The sequence below is a fragment of the Petromyzon marinus genome (assembly GCF_048934315.1).
Source record: "Petromyzon marinus isolate PM22_M1 ecotype Great Lakes invasive population chromosome 73 unlocalized genomic scaffold, UKy_Petmar_22M1.pri1.0 chr73_unloc.4, whole genome shotgun sequence".
NCBI lineage: Eukaryota > Metazoa > Chordata > Hyperoartia > Petromyzontiformes > Petromyzontidae > Petromyzon > Petromyzon marinus.
In genome coordinates, this window is record NW_027422610.1 from 261108 (window position 1) to 279165 (window position 18058).

Sequence of the window (18058 nt, forward strand, 5' to 3'; positions counted from 1 at the left end):
TGTGTATCTGTGTGTGTGTGTCTGTGTGTGTATCTGTATATCTATATTTATCTCTATATCTGTGTGTACAGAATGAATCTAGGAAGCTGAATCAACAACAGGTCCAGGAGGAGTCTCATCAGCAGCAGCTGCCCCTGAACTGTGTCTGTGTGTATCTCTATGTATCTGTGTGTATCTCTATGTATAAAGAATGAGTCTAGGAAACTGAATCAACAGCAGGTCCAGGAGGAGTCTCATCAGCAGCAGCTGCCCCTGAACTGTGTCTGTGTATCTGTGTGTCTGTGTATATCTGTGTGTGTGTGTGTATGTGTCTGTGTGTGTATCTCTATATCTGTTTATAAAGAATGAATCTAGGAAGCTGAATCAACAGCAGGTCCAGGAGGAGTCTCATCAGCAGCAGCTGCCCCTGAACTGTGTGTGTGTGTATCTGTGTGTGTGTGTATCTGTGTGTGTCTGTGTGTGTGTATCTCTCTGTGTGTATCTGTGTGTCTGTGTATCTGTGTATCTCTCTGTGTGTTTATAAAGAATGAATCTAGGAAGCTGAATCAACAGCAGGTCCAGGAGGAGTCTCATCAGCAGCAGCTGCCCCTGAACTGTGTGTAACTGTGTGTGTGTGTATCTGTGTGTGTATCTGTGTGTATCTGTGTGTGTGTATGTGTGTGTGTGTATCTGTGTGTTTATAAAGAATGAGTCTAGGAAGCTGAATCAACAACAGGTCCAGGAGGAGTCTCATCAGCAGCAGCTGCCCCTGAACTGTGTCTGTGTGTATGTGTATCTGTGTGTCTGTGTGTGTATCTGTGTGTATCTGTGTGTGTGTATCTGTGTGTGTGTGTATCTGTGTGTGTGTATCTGTGTGTATCTGTCTGTGTGTGTGTCTGTGTGTGTGTATCTGTGTGTGTGTATCTGTGTGTGTGTATCTGTGTGTATATCTGTGTGTATCTCTGTGTATAAAGAATGAATCTAGGAAGCTGAATCAGCAACAGGTCCAGGAGGAGTCTCATCAGCAGCAGCTGCCCCTGAACTGTGTCTGTGTGTGTGTATCTGTGTGTGTATCTGTGTGTGTGTGTGTATCTGTGTGTGTATCTGTGTATCTCTATATATCTGTGTGTATCTCTGTGTGTTTATAAAGAATGAGTCTAGGAAGCTGAATCAACAACAGGTCCAGGAGGAGTCTCATCAGCAGCAGCTGCCCCTGAACTGTGTCTGTGTGTGTGTATCTGTGTGTGTATCTGTGTATCTCTCTGTGTGTTTATAAAGAATGAGTCTAGGAAGCTGAATCAACAGCAGGTCCAGGAGGAGTCTCATCAGCAGCAGCTGCCCCTGAACTGTGTCTGTGTGTATCTGTGTGTGTGTGTGTATCTGTGTATCTATATTTATCTCTATATCTGTGTTTATAAAGAATGAGTCTAGGAAGCTGAATCAACAACAGGTCCAGGAGGAGTCTCATCAGCAGCAGCTGCCCCTGAACTGTGTCTGTGTGTGTGTATCTGTGTGTCTGTGTGTGTATCTGTGTGTATCTGTGTGTGTGTATCTGTGTGTGTGTGTATCTGTGTGTATCTCTATATCTGTGTATAAAGAATGAATCTAGGAAGCTGAATCAACAACAGGTCCAGGAGGAGTCTCATCAGCAGCAGCTGCCCCTGAACTGTGTGTGTGTGTATCTGTGTGTGTGTGTATCTGTGTGTGTGTATCTGTGTGTGTGTATCTGTGTGTGTGTGTGTGTGTGTATCTGTGTGTGTGTGTGTATCTGTGTGTGTGTATGTGTGTGTGTGTATATCTGTGTGTGTGTGTGTATCTGTGTGTGTGTGTCTGTGTGTGTATCTGTATATCTATATTTATCTCTATATCTGTGTGTACAGAATGAATCTAGGAAACTGAATCAACAGCAGGTCCAGGAGGAGTCTCATCAGCAGCAGCTGCCCCTGAACTGTGTCTGTGTATCTGTGTGTCTGTGTATATCTGTGTGTGTGTGTGTATGTGTCTGTGTGTGTATCTCTATATCTGTTTATAAAGAATGAATCTAGGAAGCTGAATCAACAGCAGGTCCAGGAGGAGTCTCATCAGCAGCAGCTGCCCCTGAACTGTGTCTGTGTGTATCTGTGTGTGTGTATCTGTGTGTGTGTGTATCTGTGTGTGTGTATCTCTGTGTATGTATAAAGAATGAGTCTAGGAAGCTGAATCAACAACAGGTCCAGGAGGAGTCTCATCAGCAGCAGCTGCCCCTGAACTGTGTGTGTCTGTGTGTGTGTATCTGTGTGTGTGTGTATCTGTGTGTGTATAAAGAATGAATCTAGGAAGCTGAATCAACAACAGGTCCAGGAGGAGTCTCATCAGCAGCAGCTGCCCCTGAACTGTGTCTGTGTGTGTATCTGTGTGTGTCTGTCTGTGTGTGTGTATCTGTGTGTATCTGTGTGTGTGTATCTGTGTGTGTGTGTATCTGTGTATCTGTGTGTGTGTCTGTATATCTGTGTATCTGTGTGTTTATAAAGAATGAATCTAGGAAGCTGAATCAACAGCAGGTCCAGGAGGAGTCTCATCAGCAGCAGCTGCCCCTGAACTGTGTCTGTGTGTATCTGTGTGTGTATCTGTGTGTATATCTGTGTATATAGAATGAGTCTAGGAAGCTGAATCAACAGCAGGTCCAGGAGGAGTCTCATCAGCAGCAGCTGCCCCTGAACTGTGTCTGTGTGTATCTGTGTGTCTGTGTGTGTATCTGTGTATATCTGTGTATATCTCTGTGTGTATAAAGAATGAATCTAGGAAGCTGAATCAACAACAGGTCCAGGAGGAGTCTCATCAGCAGCAGCTGCCCCTGAACTGTGTCTGTGTGTGTATCTGTGTGTGTGTATCTGTGTGTATATAAAGAATGAGTCTAGGAAGCTGAATCAACAACAGGTCCAGGAGGAGTCTCATCAGCAGCAGCTGCCCCTGAACTGTGTCTGTGTGTGTATCTGTGTGTGTGTATCTGTGTGTATATAAAGAATGAGTCTAGGAAGCTGAATCAACAACAGGTCCAGGAGGAGTCTCATCAGCAGCAGCTGCCCCTGAACTGTGTCTGTGTGTGTATCTGTGTGTGTGTATCTGTGTGTATATAAAGAATGAGTCTAGGAAGCTGAATCAACAGCAGGTCCAGGAGGAGTCTCATCAGCAGCAGCTGCCCCTGAACTGGGAGGCGCAGAAGGAGAGGGCCCAGCGGCAGCTGGCCACGGAGCAGCGCAGACAGGTCCACTCAGCCTGAAATGTCACTCACACAGTCACATACACACAGTCACACACAGTCACACACACAGTCACACAGTCACACACACAGTCACACACAGTCACACACACACAGACAGGTCCACTCAGCCTGAAATGTCACTCACACAGTCACACTTACAGTCACATACATACACAGTCTCACTTACACAGTCACACACAGTCACACACATACACACACAGTCTCACTTACACAGTCACACACAGTCACATACACATACATACACACACCGTCACAGACAGGTCCACTCAGCCTGAAATGTCACACACAGTCACACAGTCACACACACACAGTCACATACATACAGTCACACACACAGTCACACAGACTGTCACATACAGTCACACAGTCACACACACACAGTCACACACACACAGACAGGTCCACTCAGCCTGAAATGTCACTCACACAGTCTCACTTACACAGTCACACACAGTCACACACACACACACAGTCACACACACAGTCACACACACAGTCTCACACACACATAGTCACACACACACACAGTCACACACACACACAGTCACACACACACACAGTCACACACACACAGTCACAGACAGGTCCACTCAGCCTGAAATGTCACTCACACAGTCACACACAGTCACATACATACACAGTCTCACTTACACAGTCACACACAGTCACACACACACACATACACACACAGTCTCACTTACACAGTCACACACAGTCACAGACAGGTCCACTCAGCCTGAAATGTCACTCACAGTCACACACAGTCACACACACAGTCACACACATACAGTCACACACAGTCACATACACATACATACACACACCGTCACAGACAGGTCCACTCAGCCTGAAATGTCACTCACAGTCACACTTACAGTCACACACACACACAGTCACACACACAGTCACAGACAGGTCCACTCAGCCTGAAATGTCACTCACAGTCACACTCACAGTCACACACAGTCACACAGTCACACACAGTCACACACACAGTCACACAGTCACAGACAGGTCCACTCAGCCTGAAATGTCACTCACACAGTCACACACACACAGACAGGTCCACTCAGCCTGAAATGTCACTCACACAGTCACACAGTCACACATACAGTCACACACACACAGTCACACAGTCACACACAGTCACACACACAGTCACACAGTCACAGACAGGTCCACTCAGCCTGAAATGTCACTCACACAGTCACACACACACAGACAGGTCCACTCAGCCTGAAATGTCACTCACACAGTCACACAGTCACACATACAGTCACACAGACACAGTCACACAGTCACACACAGTCACACACACACAGTGACAGACAGGTCCACTCAGCCTGAAATGTCACTCACACAGTCACATACACACAGTCACATACACACACATACACACACACAGTCTCACTCACACAGTCACACACACACACAGTCACACAGTCACAGACAGGTCCACTCAGCCTGAAATGTCACTCACAGTCACACAGTCACACACACAGTCACATACAGTCACACACACAGTCACACACATACACACACACAGTCTCACTTACACAGTCACACACAGTCACACACACACACACAGTCACACAGTCACAGACAGGTCCACTCAGCCTGAAATGTCACTCACACAGTCACACTTACACAGTCACACACACAGTCACACACACAGTCACACACACACACACAGTCACACTTACACAGTCACACACACAGTCACACACAGTCACACACACAGTCACACACACAGTCGCACAGTCACACACACACAGTCACACAGTCACACACACACAGTCACACACACAGTCACATACAGTCTCACACACACAGTCACACAGTCACACACACAGTCACAGACAGGTCCACTCAGCCTGAAATGTCACTCACACAGTCACACTCACAGTCGCACACAGTCACACAGTCACACACACACAGTCACATACACAGTCACACACACACACACAGTCACACTTACACAGTCACACACACAGTCACACACAGTCACACACACAGTCACACACACAGTCGCACAGTCACACACACACAGTCGCACAGTCACACACACACAGTCACACACACAGTCACATACAGTCTCACACACACAGTCACACAGTCACACACACAGTCACAGACAGGTCCACTCAGCCTGAAATGTCACTCACACAGTCACACTCACAGTCACACACAGTCACACACACACACAGTCACACACACAGTCACACACACAGTCACACACACAGTCACACACACAGCCACACACACAGTCACACACACAGTCACACACAGTCACACACACACACACAGTCACACACACAGTCACACACACAGTCACACACAGTCACACACACACACACAGTCACACACACAGTCACACACACAGTCACACACACAGTCACACACAGTCACACACACACACACACACTGTCACACACACACAGTCACAGACAGGTCCACTCAGCCTGAAATGTCACACACAGTCACACACACACAGACAGGTCCACTCAGCCTGAAATGTCACTCACAGTCACACAGTCACAGTCACATACAGTCACACACACAGTCACACACACACAGTCACACTCACATACACAGTCACACACAGTCACACAGTCACAGACAGGTCCACTCAGCCTGAAATGTCACTCACACAGTCACACACACAGTCACACAGTCACACACACACACAGTCACACACAGTCACACAGTCACACACACACAGTCACAGACAGGTCCACTCAGCCTGAAATGTCACACAGTCACACACACAGTGACACACACAGTCACACTTACACAGTCACACACACACACAGTCACACACACACAGTCACACACACAGTCACACACAAAAAAGACAAAGACAAAGATCCCCCGTATAGCCTCGACAGACTGTAGGGGCAAGTGCTGTTAGCGAGCACCTATGAAGGCCGGAACGGTACACGAGGGGGTGGGTGGCCAGCACCACGCCCGACCGCCTTTGTCTCCCTAGTGGCAATGTTTACACACCGCACCAGGTACTCATTTGAGGCTGAGTCGACCTAGGGGAGGCCCGGGACCGGTTCAGATAATCGTCACTGGTGTTGGCCGTGAGCGGGAAACGAACCCGGGTCGCCAGGTTCATAGCGCAGCGTAGCGCTAACCACTACACTACCGCTCACACAATACAGAGACACACACCTACACACACACACACACTAACACACACACAGTACCACGCACACACACTAACACACACACACTAACACACACTATCACACACACACACAGTCACACACACACAGTCACACAGTCACAGACAGGTCCACTCAGCCTGAAATGTCACTCACACAGTCACACTCACACAGTCACACTCACACAGTCACACACACAGTCACACACACAGTCACACACACAGTCACACACACACACACACAGTCACACAGTCACACACACACAGTCACACACACAGTCACACACACAGTCACACACACAGTCACACACACAGTCACACACACAGTCACACACACAGTCACACACACAGTCACACACACAGTCACACACACAGTCACACACACAGTCACACACACAGTCACACACACAGTCACACACACAGTCACACACACAGTCACACAGTCACACTCACACAGACACACTCACACAGACACACACACACAGTCACACACACACAGTCACACACACACAGTCACACACACACAGTCACACACACACAGTCACACACACAGTCACACACACAGTCACACACACAGTCACACACACAGTCACACACACAGTCACACACACAGTCACACACACAGTCACACACACACAGTCACACACACACAGTCACACACACACAGTCACACACACACAGTCACACACACACAGTCACACACACACAGTCACACACACAGTCACACACACAGTCACACACAGTCACACACACACACAGTCACAACAAAGAACAAAGATCCCCCGTATAGCCTCAACAGACTGTAGGGGCAAGTGCTGTTAGCGAGCACCTATGAAGGCCGGAACGGTACACGAGGGGGTGGGTGGCCAGCAACACGCCCGACCGCCTTTGTCTCCCCAGTGGCGATGTTTACACACCGCACCAGGTACTCATTTGAGGCTGAGTCGACCTAGGGGAGGCCCGGGACCGGTTCAGATAATCGTCACTGGTGTTGGCCGTGAGCGGGAATCGAACCCGGGTCGCCAGGTTCATAGCGCAGTGCGCTAACCACTACACTACCGCTCCCCACAGTCACACACACAGTCACACAGTCACACACACACACACAGTCACACAGACACAGTCACACACACACTGTCACACACACACACAGTCACACAGTCACACCCACACAGACACACACACACAGTCACACACTGTCACACACACAGTCACACACTGTCACACACACACACAGTCACACACACACAGTCACACACACAGTCACACAGTCACACACACAGTCACACACACAGTCACACACACAGTCACACACACACAGTCACACACACACAGTCACACACACACAGTCACACACACACACAGTCACACAGTCACAGACAGGTCCACTCAGCCTGAAATGTCACTCACACAGTCACACTCACACAGTCACACACACAGTCACACACACAGTCACACACACACACACACAGTCACACAGTCACACTCACACAGACACACACACACAGTCACACACACACACAGTCACACACACACACAGTCACACACACAGTCACACAGTCACACACACAGTCACACACACCCAGTCACACACACACTGTCACACACACAGTCACACAGTCACACTCACACAGACACACAGTCACACACTGTCACACACACAGTCACACACTGTCACACACACACACAGTCACACACACACAGTCACACACACAGTCACACAGTCACACACACAGTCACACACACACAGTCACACACACAGTCACACAGTCACACTCACACAGACACACACACACACACAGTCACACACACACACAGTCACACACACACACAGTCACACACACAGTCACACACACACACACTGTCACACACACACACACAGTCACACAGTCACACCCACACAGACACACACACACAGTCACACACACAGTCACACACTGTCACACACACACACAGTCACACACACACAGTCACACAGTCACACACACAGTCACACACACAGTCACACACACACAGTCACACACTTTCACACACACACAGAGTCACACACACAGTCACACACACAGTCACACACACAGTCACACAGTCACACACACTGTCACACACACTGTCACACACACTGTCACACACACACAGTCACACACACACCACACTGTCACACACACACAGTCACACACACAGTCACACACACACAGTCACACACTGTCACACACACACACACACAGTCACACACACAGTCACACTGTCACACACACACAGTCACACACACAGTCACACACACACAGTCACACACTGTCACACACACACAGTCACACACTGTCACACACACTGTCACACACACACAGTCACACACACACACTGTCACACACACACAGTCACACACACAGTCACACACACACAGTCACACACACAGTCACACACACACAGTCACACACTGTCACACACACACACACAGTCACACACACAGTCACACTGTCACACACACACAGTCACACACACAGTCACACACACAGTCACACACACACAGTCACACACTGTCACACACACACAGTCACACACTGTCACACACACAGTCACACACACACAGTCACACACTGTCACACACACACACAGTCACACAGACACACAGTCACACACACAGTCACACACATACACAGTCACACACACACAGTCACACACACACTGTCACACACACTGTCACACACACACAGTCACACACACACACTGTCACACACACACAGTCACACACACAGTCACACACACACAGTCACACACTGTCACACATAGTCACACACACACAGTCACACACTGTCACACACACTGTCACACACAGTCACACACACACACAGTCACACACTGTCACACACACTGTCACACACACACAGTCACACACACACAGTCACACACTGTCACACACACACACACAGTCACACACAGTCACACACACACAGTCACACACAGTCACACACACCACCCCCACTCATTCAACTGGGTGTGGGAGATGTGAACTACCTTGCCTGGTATACAGGAGGTCGTGGGTTTGATACTGACCCTGTCGATGCCTCCGTGTCTCCCCGTGTCTCCCCGTGTCTCCCCCTGTCTCTCTCTCCCCGTGTCTCCCCGTGTCTCCCCCGTGTCTCCCCGTGTCTCCCCGTGTCTCTCCCCCTGTCTCACCGTGTCTCCCTGTGTCTCTCTCTCACCGTGTCTCCCCGTGTCTCCCCCGTGTCTCCCCGTGTCTCCCCGTGTCTCTCCCCGTGTCTCCCCGTGTCTCTCCCCCTGTCTCACCGTGTCTCCCCGTGTCTCTCCCCGTGTCTCCCCGTGTCTCCCCCGTGTCTCCCCGTGTCTCCCCGTGTCTCTCCCCGTGTCTCCCCGTGTCTCTCCCCCTGTCTCACCGTCTCTCCCCGTGTCTCCCCGTGTCTCCCCGTGTCTCCCCGTGTCTCCCCGTGTCTCCCCGTGTCTCCCCCGTGTCTCCCCGTGTCTCCCCGTGTCTCTCCCCCTGTCTCACCGTGTCTCCCTGTGTCTCTCTCTCACCGTGTCTCCCCGTGTCTCCCCCGTGTCTCCCCGTGTCTCCCCGTGTCTCTCCCCGTGTCTCCCCGTGTCTCTCCCCCTGTCTCACCGTGTCTCCCCGTGTCTCTCCCCGTGTCTCCCCGTGTCTCCCCCGTGTCTCCCCGTGTCTCCCCGTGTCTCTCCCCGTGTCTCCCCGTGTCTCTCCCCCTGTCTCACCGTCTCTCCCCGTGTCTCCCCGTGTCTCCCCGTGTCTCCCCGTGTCTCCCCGTGTCTCTCCCCCTGTCTCCCCCGTGTCTCCCCGTGTCTCCCCGTGTCTCCCCCGTGTCTCCCCGTGTCTCTCCCCCTGTCTCCCTGTGTCTCTCTCTCCCCGTGTCTCCCCCGTGTCTCCCCGTGTCTCCCCGTGTCTCCCCCGTGTCTCACCGTGTCTCCCTGTGTCTCTCTCTCCCCGTGTCTCCCCCGTGTCTCCCCCGTGTCTCCCCCGTGTCTCCCCCGTGTCTCCCCCGTGTCTCCCCCGTGTCTCACCGTGTCTCACCGTGTCTCCCCCGTGTCTCCCCGTGTCTCTGTGTCTCTGTGTCTCTGTCTCCGTGCTAGGAGTGTCTCTGTGTCTCCCCGTGTCTCTGTGTCTCTGTGTCTCTGTCCCCGTGTCTCTGTGTCTCACTGTGTCTCTGTGTCTCCGTGTGTCTCTGTGTCTCTGTCCCCGTGCCAGGAGTGTCTCCCCGTGTCTCTGTGTCTCACTGTGTCTCTGTCTCATTGTGTCTCTGTGTCTCTCTCCCCGTGTCTCTGTGTCTCTGTCCCCGTGTCTCTGTGTCTCTGTCCCCGTGTCTCTGTGTCTCACTGTGTCTCTGTGTCTCCCTGTGTCTCTGTGTCTCTGTCCCCGTGCCAGGAGTGTCTCCCCGTGTCTCACTGTGTCTCACTGTGTCTCTGTGTCTCCCCGTGTCTCTGTGTCTCACTGTGTCTCACTGTGTCTCACTGTGTCTCTGTGTCTCTGTCCCCGTGCTAGGAGTGTCTCCACGTGTCTCCCCGTGTCTCTGTGTCTCACTGTGTCTCTGTCTCATTGTGTCTCTGTGTCTCTCTCCCCGTGTCTCTGTGTCTCTGTCCCCGTGTCTCTGTCTCTGTGTCTCTGTCCCCGTGCTAGGAGTGTCTCTGTGTCTCTGTGTCTCAATGTGTCTCTGTGTCTCACTGTGTCTCACTGTGTCCCCGTGTCTCTGTGTCTCACTGTGTCTCTGTGTCTCACTGTGTCTCTGTCCCCGTGTCTCCCCGTGTCACTGTGTCCCCGTGTCTCTGTGTCTCTGTCCCCGTGTGTCTCACTGTGTCTCTGTCTCTGTGCTAGGAGTGTCACTGTGTCTCTGTCCCCGTGTCTCTGTCCCCGTGTGTCTCTGTGTCTCACTGTGTCTCTGTGTCTCACTGTGTCCCCGTGTCTCTGTGTCTCCCTGTGTCTCTGTCCCCGTGCTAGGAGTGTCTCTGTGTCTCACTGTGTCTCTGTGTCTCACTGTGTCCCCGTGTCTCTGTGTCTCACTGTGTGTCTCTGTGTCTCACTGTGTGTCTCTGTGTCTCTGTCTCCGTGCTAGGAGTGTCTCTGTGTCTCTGTGTCTCAATGTGTCTCTGTGTCTCACTGTGTCCCCGTGTCTCTGTGTCTCACTGTGTCTCTGTGTCTCACTGTGTCTCACTGTGTCTCTGTGTCTCACTGTGTCTCTGTGTCTCTGTGTCTCACTGTGTCTCTGTGTCTCTGTCCCCGTGCTAGGAGTGTCTCCCCGTGTCTCCCCGTGTCTCCCCGTGTCTCCCCGTGTCTCCCTGTGTCTCACTGTGTCTCTGTGTCTCACTGTGTCTCACTGTGTCTCTGCGTCTCACTGTGTCTCTGTGTCTCCATGTCTCACTGTCTCCCTGTGTCTCTGTCCCCGTGCTAGGAGTGTCTCTGTGTCTCACTGTGTTCCTGTGTCTCTGTCTCCGTGCTAGGAGTGTCTCACTGTGTCTCTGTCCCCGTGTCTCCCTGTGTCTCTGTCTCCGTGCTAGGAGTGTCTCTGTGTCCCCGTGTCTCTCTGTGTCTCTGTGTCTCACTGTGTCTCTGTCCCCGTGTGTCTCTGTGTCTCACTGTGTCTCTGTCTCCATGTCTCACTGTGTCTCCCTGTGTCTCTGTCTCCGTGCTAGGAGTGTCTCCCCGTGTCTCTGTGTCTCTGTGTCTCTGTCCCCGTGTCTCTGTGTCTCTGTGTCTCTGTCCCCGTGTCTCCGTGTCTCTGTCTCCCTGTGTCTCTGTCCCCGTGTCTCCCCGTGTCTCTGTGTCTCCCCGTGTCTCTGTGTCTCACTGTGTCTCTGTCTCTGTCTCCCTGTGTCTCTGTCCCCCTGCTAGGAGTGTCTCCCTGTGTCTCTGTGTCTCTGTCCCCGTGCTAGGAGTGCCTCACTGTGTCTCTGTGTCCCCGTGTCTCACTGTCTCCCTGTGTCTCTGTCTTCCTGCTAGGAGTGTCTCTGTGTCTCCCTGTGTCTCTGTCTCACTGTGTCTCTGTCTCACTGTGTCTCTGTCCCCGTGTCTCTGTGTCTCCATGTCTCACTGTCTCCCTGTGTCTCTGTCTCCGTGCTAGGAGTGTCTCCCCGTGTCTCCCCGTGTCTCCCCGTGTCACTGTGTCTCACTGTGTCTCTGTCTCACTGTCTCCCTGTGTCTCTGTGTCTCTGTGTCTCCATGTCTCTGTGTCTCCCTGTGTCTCTGTCTCCGTGCTAGGAGTGTCTCTGTGTCTCACTGTGTCACTGTGTCTCTGTCTCCCTGTGTCTCTGTCCCCCTGCTAGGAGTGTCTCCCCGTGTCTCCCCGTGTGTCTCTGTGTCTCTGTCTCCGTGCTAGGAGTGTCTCTGTGTCTCCCCGTGTCTCTGTGTCCCCGTGTCTCACTGTGTCTCTGTGTCTCACTGTGTCTCACTGTGTCTCCATGTCTCACTGTCTCCCTGTGTCTCTGTCCCTGTGCTAGGAGTGTCTCTGTGTCTCACTGTGTTCCTGTGTCTCTGTCTCCGTGCTAGGAGTGTCTCACTGTGTCTCTGTCCCCGTGTCTCCCTGTGTCTCTGTCTCCGTGCTAGGAGTGTCTCCCCGTGTCTCCCCGTGTCTCCCCGTGTCTCTGTGTCTCACTGTGTCTCACTGTGTCTCTGTCCCCGTGTCTCTGTGTCTCTGTGTCTCCATGTCTCACTGTCTCCCTGTCCCCCTGTCCCCCTGCTAGGAGTGTCTCTGTGTCTCCCCGTGTCTCTGTGTCCCCGTGTCTCACTGTGTCTCTGTGTCTCACTGTGTCTCTGTGTCGCTGTGTCTCTGTCTCCGTGCTAGGAGTGTCTCTGTGTCTCTGTGTCTCACTGTTTCTCTTTCTCCCCGTGTCTCTGTGTCTCTGTGTCTCACTGTGTCTCTGTGTCTCTGTCCCCGTGTCTCCCCGTGTCTCCCCGTGTCTCACTGTGTCTCTGTCTCACTGTGTCTCTGTCCCCGTGTCTCTGTGTCTCCGTGTCTCACTGTGTCTCTGTGTCTCTGTGTCCCCGTGTCTCTCTGTCTCACTGTGTGTCTCTGTGTCTCTGTCCCCCTGCTAGGAGTGTCTCTGTTTCTCTGTGTCTCCCCGTGTCTCTGTGTCTCTGTGTCCCCGTGTCTCACTGTGTCTCTGTGTCTCCCTGTGTCTCACTGTGTCTCACTGTGTCTCTGTCCCCGTGTCTCTGTGTCCCCGTGTGTCTCACTGTGTCTCACTGTGTCTCTGTGTCTCTGTCTCCGTGCTAGGAGTGTCTCTCTGTGTCTCTGTGTCTCCCCGTGTCTCTGTGTCTCTGTGTCTCACTGTGTCCCCGTGTCTCTGTGTCTCTGTGTCTCACTGTGTCTCTGTCCCCGTGTGTCTTTGTGTCTCCCTGTGTCTCTGTCCCCGTGCTAGGAGTGTCTCTGTGTCCCCGTGTCTCCCCGTGTGTCTCTGTGTCTCTGTCTCCGTGCTAGGAGTGTCTCTGTGTCTCCCCGTGTCTCTGTGTCCTCGTGTCTCCCTGTGTCTCACTGTGTCTCACTGTGTCTCTGTCTCCGTGTCCCCGTGTCTCTGTGTCTCACTGTGTCTCTGTCTCACTGTCTCCCTGTGTCTCTGTGTCTCCATGTCTCACTGTCTCCCTGTCCCCCTGTCCCCCTGCTAGGAGTGTCTCTGTGTCTCACTGTGTCTCTGTCTCACTGTCTCCCTGTGTCTCTGTGTCTCCATGTCTCACTGTCTCCCTGTCCCCCTGTCCCCGTGCTAGGAGTGTCTCTGTGTCTCTGTGTCTCACTGTGTCTCACTGTGTCTCTGTGTCTCACTGTGTCCCCGTGTCTCTGTGTCTCTGTGTCTCTGTGTCTCCCTGTGTCTCTGTCTCACTGTCTCCCTGTCCCCCTGTCCCCCTGCTAGGAGTGTCTCTGTGTCTCTGTGTCTCTGTCTCACTGTCTCCCTGTCCCCCTGTCCCCCTGCTAGGAGTGTCTCTGTGTCTCTGTGTCTCACTGTGTCTCACTGTGTCTCTGTGTCTCACTGTGTCCCCGTGTGTCTGTGTCTCTGTGTCTCTGTGTCTCCCTGTGTCTCTGTCTCACTGTCTCCCTGTCCCCGTGTCTCACTGTGTCTCTGTGTCTCCCTGTCCCCCTGTCCCCCTGCTAGGAGTGTCTCTGTCTCACTGTCTCCCTGTGTCTCTGTCCCCCTGCTAGGAGTGTCTCTGTGTCTCACTGTGTCTCACTGTGTCTCTGTCCCCGTGTCTCTGTGTCTCCATGTCTCTGTGTCTCTGTCCCCCTGTCCCCCTGCTAGGAGTGTCTCTGTGTCTCACTGTGTCTCCCTGTGTCTCTGTCTCACTGTCTCCCTGTCCCCGTGTCTCACTGTGTCTCTGTGTCTCCCTGTCCCCCTGTCCCCCTGCTAGGAGTGTCTCTGTGTCTCACTGTGTCTCCCTGTGTCTCTGTCTCACTGTCTCCCTGTCCCCGTGTCTCACTGTGTCTCTGTGTCTCCCTGTCCCCCTGTCCCCCTGCTAGGAGTGTCTCTGTGTCTCACTGTGTCTCACTGTGTCTCTGTCCCCGTGTCTCTGTGTCTCCATGTCTCTGTGTCTCTGTCCCCCTGTCCCCCTGCTAGGAGTGTCTCTGTGTCTCACTGTGTCTCCCTGTGTCTCTGTCTCACTGTCTCCCTGTCCCCGTGTCTCACTGTGTCTCTGTGTCTCCCTGTCCCCCTGTCCCCCTGCTAGGAGTGTCTCTGTGTCTCTGTGTCTCACTGTGTGTCTCTGTGTCTCACTGTGTCTCACTGTGTCTCTGTGTCTCCCCGTGTCTCTGTGTCTCACTGTGTCACTGTGTCTCTGTGTCTCCGTGTCTCTGTGTCTCTGTCCCCCTGTCCCCCTGCTAGGAGTGTCTCTGTGTCTCTGTGTCTCACTGTGTGTCTCTGTGTCTCACTGTGTCTCACTGTGTCTCTGTGTCTCCCTGTGTCTCTGTCTCACTGTCTCCCTGTCCCCCTGTCCCCCTGCTAGGAGTGTCTCACTGTCTCCCTGTCACTGTGTCTCTGTCTCACTGTCTCCCTGTCCCCCTGTCCCCCTGCTAGGAGTGTCACTGTGTCTCTGTGTCTCCCTGTCCCCCTGTCCCCCTGCTAGGAGTGTCTCTGTGTCTCCATGTCTCACTGTGTCTCTGTCCCCCTGCTAGGAGTGTCTCTGTGTCTCCATGTCTCACTGTCTCCCTGTCCCCCTGTCCCCCTGCTAGGAGTGTCTCTGTGTCTCCCTGTCCCCCTGTCCCCCTGCTAGGAGTGTCTCACTGTCTCCCTGTCCCCGTGTCTCACTGTCTCCCTGTCCCCCTGTCCCCCTGCTAGGAGTGTCTCTGTGTCTCTGTGTCTCTGTGTCTCCCTGTGTCTCTGTCTCACTGTCTCCCTGTCCCCCTGTCCCCCTGCTAGGAGTGTCTCTGTGTCTCACTGTGTCCCCGTGTCTCTGTGTCCCCGTGTCTCCCTGTGTCTCTGTCTCCCTGTCCCCCTGTCCCCCTGCTAGGAGTGTGAGGCTCAGGGCGAGGATTTCGAGAGGCAGCAGCTGCTGGCGACCAGCGCCGAGGATGCCGACCGCTGGGAGCGGAAGAAGCGGAAGAGGAATCCGGATCCCGGATTCTCAGGTGGCTTTACAACACAACGTGGTGGCGGATCGCCGGGGAATCCGGATCCCGGATTCTCGGATGGCTTCACAGCTCAGCCGGTGCACAACGTGGTGGGCGGATCGCCGGGGAATCCGGATCCCGGATTCTCAGGTGGCTTTACAACACAACGTGGTGGGCGGATCGCCAGGGGAATCCGGATTCCGGATTCTCAGGTGGCTTTACAACACAACGTGGTGGATAGATCGCCGGGGGAATCCGGATTCCGGATTCTCAGGTGGCTTTAAAACTCAGCCGGTGCACAACGTGGTGGGCGGATCGCCGGGGAAATCCGGATCCCGGATTCTTAAATGACTTTACAGCTCAGGCGGTGCACAACGTGGTGGGCGGATCGCCGAGTAATCCGGATTCCGGATTCTCAGGTGGCTTTACAACACAACGTGGTGGCGGATCGCCGGGGGAATCCGGATTCCGGATTCTCAGGCGGCTTTACAGCTCAGCCGGTGCACAACGTGGTGGGCGGATCGCCGGGGAAATCCGGATTCCGGATTCTCGGATTGCTTTACAACTCAGCCGGTGCACAACGTGGTGGGCGGATCGCCAGGGGAATCCGGATTCCGGATTCTCGGATGGCTTCACAACTCAGCCGGTTCACAACGTGGTGGGCGGATCGCCGGGAAATCCGGATTCCGGATTCTTGGATTGCTTTAAAACTCAGCCGGTGCACAACGTGGTGGGCGGATCGCCGGGAAATCCGGATTCCGGATTTTTGTTCAGTTAACACTCGCACACAGGCAATGGACATTGTGTGTTGTATGTTGTATGTTGTGTTACATTGTATGTTGTGTTGTATGTTGTATGTTATGATGTATGTTATGTTGCATGTTGTATGTTATGTTGTATGTTATTGCATGTTGTATGTTATGTAGTATGTTATGTTGTATGTTATGTATGTTACGTTGTATGTTCTGTATGTTATGTAGTATGTTATGTTGTATGTTATGTAGTATGTTATGTATGTTATGTTGTATGTTATGTATGTTATGTTGTATGTTATGTTGTATGTTATGTTTGTTATGTAGTATGTTATGTAGTGTGTTATGTTTGTTATGTAGTATGTTATGTTGTATGTTATGTATGTTATGTAGTATGTTATGGAGTATGTTATGTATGTTATGTTGTATGTTATGTATGTTATGTAGTATGTTACGTTGTATGTTATGTTGTATGTTCTGTATGTTATGTAGTATGTTATGTATGTTTTGTATGTTATGTAGTATGTTATGTTGTACGTTATGTATGTTATGTAGTATGTTGTATGTTATGTATGTTATGTAGTATATGTATGTTATGTTGTATGTTATGTATGTTATGTTGTATGTTATATTTTACGTTGTATGTTATGTCTCCCCCCGTGTCTCCCCCGTGTCTCCCCCGTGTCTCCCCCTGTCCCCGTGTCTCCCCTGTCCCCGTGTCTCTGTCCCCGTGTCTCCCCGTGTCTCCCCCGTGTCTCCCCCCGTGTCTCCCCCCGTGTCTCCCCCTGTCACCCTGTCCCCGTGTCTCTGTCCCCGTGTCTCCCCCGTGTCTCCCCCGTGTCTCCCCCCGTGTCTCCCCCCGTGTCTCCCCCGTGTCTCCCCGTGTCTCCCCCTGTCCCCGTGTCTCCCCGTGTCTCTCCCCCTGTCTCACCGTGTCTCCCTGTGTCTCCCCCTGTCCCCGTGTCTCTGTCCCCGTGTCTCCCTGTGTCTCCCCCTGTCCCCCTGTCTCCCCCGTGTCTCCCCCTGTCCCCGTGTCTCCCCGTGTCTCCCCCTGTCCCCGTGTCTCCCCCGTGTCTCTGTCCCCGTGTCTCCCCCTGTCCCCGTGTCTCCCCCTGTCCCCGTGTCTCACCCTGTCCCCGTGTCTCTGCCCCCGTGTCTCCCCCGTGTCTCCCCATGTCCCCGTGTCTCCCCCGTGTCTCCCCCGTGTCTCCCCCGTGTCTCACCCTGTCCCCGTGTCTCCCCGTGTCTCCCCCTGTCCCCGTGTCTCACCCTGTCCCCGTGTCTCTGCCCCCGTGTCTCCCCCGTGTCTCCCCATGTCCCCGTGTCTCCCCCGTGTCTCCCCCGT

The 18058-nt window shown here is 52.8% G+C and overlaps 1 protein-coding gene across 1 annotated transcript in view; it reads left to right on the forward strand.

Moving 5' to 3' along the window:
* LOC116937388 (pre-mRNA-splicing factor syf2) overlaps nt 1–18058 on the forward strand; it is a 56896-nt gene that overhangs the window by 23163 nt on the left and 15675 nt on the right. Inside the window, exons 3-4 of the mRNA XM_076058419.1 lie at nt 3098–3223; nt 15862–15979. Of these exons, the coding sequence (XP_075914534.1) occupies nt 3098–3223; nt 15862–15979 (244 nt within the window). The remainder of the gene's footprint in view (nt 1–3097; nt 3224–15861; nt 15980–18058) is intronic.